General features: G+C 41.5%; 1 protein-coding gene across 1 annotated transcript; it reads right to left on the bottom strand.

Annotated features, from left to right (window-relative positions):
- Positions 1 to 5: 5 nt before the first annotated feature.
- Positions 6 to 5,209, bottom strand: LOC104953230 (membrane-associated transporter protein-like; the record flags this gene model as incomplete). Its single annotated transcript, XM_010780140.1, has 3 exons — positions 6 to 62; positions 2,913 to 3,056; positions 4,823 to 5,209. Coding segments are annotated over 3 exons (588 nt in total), but the record flags the coding sequence as incomplete, so codon positions are not given.
- Positions 5,210 to 5,929: the final 720 nt, after the last annotated feature.

The raw sequence follows: 5,929 nt of genomic DNA, 5'->3' as shown, positions 1-5,929 counted from the left end.
CGCTCATACCTACTGTAGGCCGTGGAGTTGTGCTCTGCATACGGATTCCCCTTGTACACGATCTGCAAAACAAACAGAGAAACACATTAAACACTGGAGAAAATGCTGCTCCAAAAACAAGTTAAACAATAATGAAAACAAGCTGTTTTCACTTGAAATAAGTTCAACGATCTGCCAATAGAACAAGTGAACGTTTGCTTGGTAAGATTTCTTGAAATAAGAAGGGATGTTCAGATAAATCAGATCTTGTAATCAGCTGGAGAACTCATTTTGAACTATTTTTGACCTGAATAAGGAAATGTTGTTACAATATAAGCCGCAAATGCTCAAAAGCTTTCTGTTTTCTGATGTTAGTTGGTGATTTTCTAAAAAATATGTAAAAAAATACGTGTTTCATCTGAGATACAATTAAAAATAAGATTTTTGGACTTAAAGGTCACCTATCATGCTATTTTTAGGCAATAGCATAGGTCTCAGATATATACAAATATATAAAAAACATGTCTATGAAGTGTTTTGCTCAAAATATCAAACAGATCACCCATTCTAGCCATGCCTCATATCCCTCTATTTCACTTCCTGTTTCTAAAGTGCTGATTTGGGGTATAAAGCTTTGAATAAAAAGGAGGGGGCTGAGCTCATGCGGGACCCGGCAGCTACTGTCTAAACTAAATACTGCCGTGATGAAACGCCATATCATGGATTATCAAGGATTCTCTCTGAAACAGTATGGAGCTCAAAGGCTTTCTCTCTTGCCGGTTATACCACAAGGTGAGTTCCTTTTTACTTCCTGCTTCTTCACACACATGCTCTCCAGTACAGGTTAGCTCTGAGTGTTAGCGATGCTAATGTAAACACCGACCATATTACGTCCAAAACAGTCGGGCATTGTTTCTGATAGCAACGTTTCTGATAGGGCCGTGGGTCCACATTTCAGATATTACGTCATATCGGACGCAAATCTGGATCAGCTCCGTTGTTCCCCCGTTTTTAGAGATTTGGGTACGGAGGAAAAGAGAGAGGGGTTTATTTTCTGACGCTGCGTGAGTTCCCCGACACACCGGGGACACATGTTTATGTATAAAAGAGATCAAAAAGTGCATTTTGCATGATAGGTCCCCTATAACAGGATGATGCATTGTCTAAAAACAAGACCCTATATCTCACTGCAGTGTTACTTCTGAAGTTATTATGTCTTTTATCAGGAGTAGAGACATATTCTGACTGTATATTAGACTAAGATACCGGGCAAGATTTCGAGTTTTTGTAGTGAAGATGAATATATTTGAATAGGGTAAAAATAATTAACGTATAGATATCATGATGGAACTTCCCCAGGTGGTTACAGACATGAAGACAATACTTTTTTGTATTACAAGTTTTCTGAAATGTGATTTTTTAAATATGCAAATTAAGCATTGTGTCTCATTTGCAAACATTTTGGTCACAGAAATGTGATTATTGGATGAAAACCTGGTTCAATTTTTTTTTTTCATTTTGCGACTTGCTAGAGTCAAAGGCTTTTGCAAAGGGAATGTCGTTATATCATAAAATACTGCCATAAAAAGTATATTTTTTCTGCTTGTTTTTAGTAATAAAGTGTCAAAACACTGCCGGTGATATAAAGAGATGAACGTGGACGGTTAACTGTGTGTAAGTGCTACTGAAGTGGAGATTTGTGCTTAGAGAAGAATCCATATCTTTCAAAACAGCCTTTAAAGATATGGATTGTGAAATGCATACACAGCTGAATATTATAGGGTAGAGAAATCCCCAGATGCAAACGGACAAAAGTGGTTGAATAAATATGTAGTGTTCATTTTTTCTTTCCCCCAGTGTGAAAGAAAACTTTGGGTTATAGAAGCCTGAAATGTATCCGTGCATAAAAGATAAGCCCCTAGCCTGCTGTGCATGCTCCTAAAATACAGCTTCAGTGATATTGATATCAGATGCCAGCTTCTTTGAACACACCCTTTTATTCCTTCCTTTCACACCCAGCAGGAGCTCACTGTTTGTTCTCCTGATAACAAAGCCTGCAGTGTGAGGTTACATGTTGTCTCATAATGAACTGTGCTGAGAGGTAACATCCTGATCAGCGTGCACACGGAGCTAAGAGTCAACAATCATTAAAATATCAGTCAGCAGGAGAAGAGACACAGCAGGAGGTGACCACCCTCCAACACAAACAAAACAGAACATATTGCAGCTTTTTTTAATTTCCGGTTGAATATTCCTTTGATTTCTTTAGTTTAGTGTTAAATATTAAGTTTGCAATTATATAAGAATATTATATAAATCCTCACATTTGAAAAACTTGAAGTTGAGAGTATTTGAGATGTTTTGTTTAAATGTATGGCTTTAATTATTAAAGAGTCCTCTCCTGCTGATGTTCAGGTGTATATCAGTATGTAGTGTCTCTACTTTAAAGAGTCCTCTCCTGCTGGTGTTCAGGTGTATATCAGTATGTAGTGTCTCTACTTTAAAGAGTCCTCTCCTGCTGATGTTCAGATGTATATCAGTATGTAGTGTCTCTACTTTAAAGAGTCCTCTCCTGCTGATGTTCAGGTGTATATCAGTATGTAGTGTCTCTACTTTAAAGAGTCCTCTCCTGCTGATGTTCAGGTGTATATCAGTATGTAGTGTCTCTACTTTAAAGAGTCCTCTCCTGCTGATGTTCAGGTGTATATCAGTATGTAGTGTCTCTACTTTAAAGAGTTGGGCTATAAAGGAACTACAGCACGGTCACATGACTTCACGTCACCACCACTAGGCTAAAGGCGGCTAATGTTGGGCGTGATGAAGTTTAGTCGTCTCATTTAGACACTTGTTAGCAACCGCAGTTTTGTATTTACTGACATATTTTATCTTAATTCATTTGAACACCACACATAAAGGTATGCAAGAATAATTACCTGTCCCATGAAATCAGTGAAGAAGAGCATGTTGCAGAGGAAGGCGGTCCAGCCCAGCAGGTGGCTGACACACAGGTAGCGGTAATGACACGGCATATTCATTAACGCTTTCATCATCGACCTGAATGTCATCCTCTTCTGGGCCTACACACACACACACACACACACACACACACACACACACACACACACACACACACACACACACACACACACACACACACACACACACACACACACACACACACACACACACACACACACACACACACACACACACACACACACACACACACACGAATATGATTAATACAGAGCAGATGTTTCTCTCGTAGATCTCGTTACTCCTCTGATATTTATTTTCTAGTGTCACTTCAAGAGATTTGAAGATAAAAAGTTGTGTGTGGCACGAGGATCTGAAGAAGAAGGAATGAAAGGGTTGGAAGTAAAGATCACAAGGCAACATTAAGGGCTTTGTTCAGGGGCTAGAAACGGGTGAAGATGAAGCAAAAACACATATTCAGGCTATGATGAACGATACAAAGGCTGGCATGACATCAGAATTTTCAGCTTTCATACATAAAAGAAACCTCAGATGGTCAAAGGAAGCTAACTGGGCTCAACAGAGCAAAGGCAATTAGACGTTTTAAAGCAAGAGGAAGAAGAGTATTAATCAAACGTCTTTACGTGGCTTCAAAAATGAAGAAGATAATGAAAAAGTAATACAAATAAACTCAGCTCGGGAGCGTTGGACATATTGAGGGATGTTCAGAGGTTTTCAAAAATAGTTAATATTACAGGATATTTTCACACTTCAGGATGTTGAAGAGTCTCCTCTGCAGAAAATAACCAAATTAAACATTTAAAACACCCTCAGGATGATTGGGCAATGGTTCTTGCAGTAAAGGATTATTCTTCATTTATGTAGGTCAAGCCCAGTTTGGCTGAGATTGTAAAAAATGCATAAAAAACTGAACATTTTAAACACAGAAAAAGCATTTTTTTCAGAATAAAAGCCCCATAAGGTAACTGTATCCTAACGTGAAACGCAGGAAGAGGCATGTTTTCCAAAATAAAACCCCATATAGTAATGGTTGCTTTAGACTAGAGGAAGTTGAGGAAGAAGCGTGTTTTTGTTTTTGTTTTTTTGTACGAAAACCACAAAGAGTAACTACATGTTTTTCAAAAATAAAAGCACCATACAGTAACTTGAACCTTACAGGAAGCTCAGTAAGAGGAAGGTTTTTTTCAAAACAAAAGCTGTAGGGGTAACTATATATTTACAGGAAGCTGCAGAAGAGGCATGTTTTCCAAAATAAAAGCCCCAAGAAAATAACTATCTCTACAGGAAGCTGAGGTCTATACTTGTTTTTCAAAATAAAAGCCCCAGAAAGCAAGAATTTGAGGATTAATATTTTTTTTTTGGTAATCTTTCCTGTACAAACTCTTTGTTTGACTGCTGGGCGTTTGAGGTCACTGAGCATGTTTTTAATGTTTGATGTCTGATGTTTAATGTTTCAAAATAAAAGCACCCAGAAGATACCTCAAGAAAAGAAAATAACTATCTCTATGGGAAGCTCAGATCCATGTTTCTTTTTCAAAATAAAAGCACCAGAATATGAGGATAAATGACCTCTTTGTTTGGCGCTGTAAGTCACTGAGTTTGGTTCAGAGGGTAACTGTATACTATGCTTGTTTTTCAAAAATAAAAGCCCCAGAAAGCCAGAATATGAGGATGAATAACGTTTTTTTTTGCTATCTTGTCTTTACACACCTCTTTGTTTGGCTGTTTGGCGCTGTAAGTCACTGAGTTTGGTTCAGAGGGTAACTGTATACTATGCTTGTTTTTCAAAATAAAAGCACCAGACAGTAAGAATATGAGGATTAATAATGTTTTTTTCTTTACCCACCTCTTTGTTTGGCTGCTTGGCGCTGGAGGTCACTGAGTTGGCTTCCCCCAGAGCAGAGAAGGATCTGGGCCTGAGGTCTGTGACGGGTCCGGGTCCCACTGGAGAGACGGGTTCTTTAACCAACGCTCCGTAACCATTACTCTGAGTTCCCAGCAGGCGGAGGGCACTGGGTTTAGAGGGGCCAGAGTCTGAGGGGTCTTTATCCAGAGGCTGTTCAGGAATACTGAAGAGGTGCAGGGTGAGGAAGACTCCCCAGGTGAGCGCTGAGAAGAAGAAGATGACCTGGTACTCTGATCCCAGCGCCTCTCCCAGAACAGAGTGGCCCCAGTCCATCGCTCCCACCAGGTACCCGAACGCACCACCCAGACCTGGAGGAAACAGCAGAGATTAACACATGACAGATTATTTCTTTTTTATTCTACTAAAGTGATTTTATGGCTTGATATTTTGCATATTTTGGAAAGGGTTTAGATTTACCAATGTTTTTTGGTGATCTCGGAACAGAAACAGGTTTGTGTGCCCTGATTAACCTGGGGGCTGTGTTATCTGGAACCTTGTGTTCCTGGTAGGGTCTCCCATGGCAAATTGGTCTCAGGCAAGGGGTCAGACTAAGATTGGTTCAGAAGACCTCATGAAAGACGACACACGAAGTGAGGATACCCGGCCCGGAGGAAGCCCGGGGTCCCCTTCTGGAGCCAGGCCCAGAAGGAGGACTCGTCGGCGAGCGTCTGGTGGCCGGGCTTGCCACGGAGCCCGGCCGGGCACAGCCCGAAAAGGCGACGTGGGCAACACCTCCGCTTCTCCGTCCCGCGGGCCCACCACCTACGGGAAACAGCGATGGGGTCGGGTGCGCTGCCAGAAGGGTGGCAGTGAAGGCAGAGGGTCTCGACGGACCAGACCCGGGCGACAGAAGCTGGCTTTGGGGACGTGGAACGTCACCTCTCTGGGGGGGAAGGAGTCGGAGCTTGTGCGGGAGGTGGAGCGTTACCAGTTGGATCTGGTTGGGCTCACCTCTACGCACAGCGTCGGCTCTGGAACCTTACTTCTGGATAGGGGTTGGACTCTATTCTTCTCCGGAGTTGCTCAAGGTGTGAGGCGCCGGGCGGG

The sequence above is a fragment of the Notothenia coriiceps genome, unplaced genomic scaffold, assembly GCF_000735185.1.
Source record: "Notothenia coriiceps isolate Sejong01 unplaced genomic scaffold, NC01 NC01_scaffold00021378, whole genome shotgun sequence".
NCBI lineage: Eukaryota > Metazoa > Chordata > Actinopteri > Perciformes > Nototheniidae > Notothenia > Notothenia coriiceps.
The sequence above is the reverse complement of the archived record's forward strand: the minus strand, read 5'-3'. Positions and strand labels throughout refer to the sequence as shown.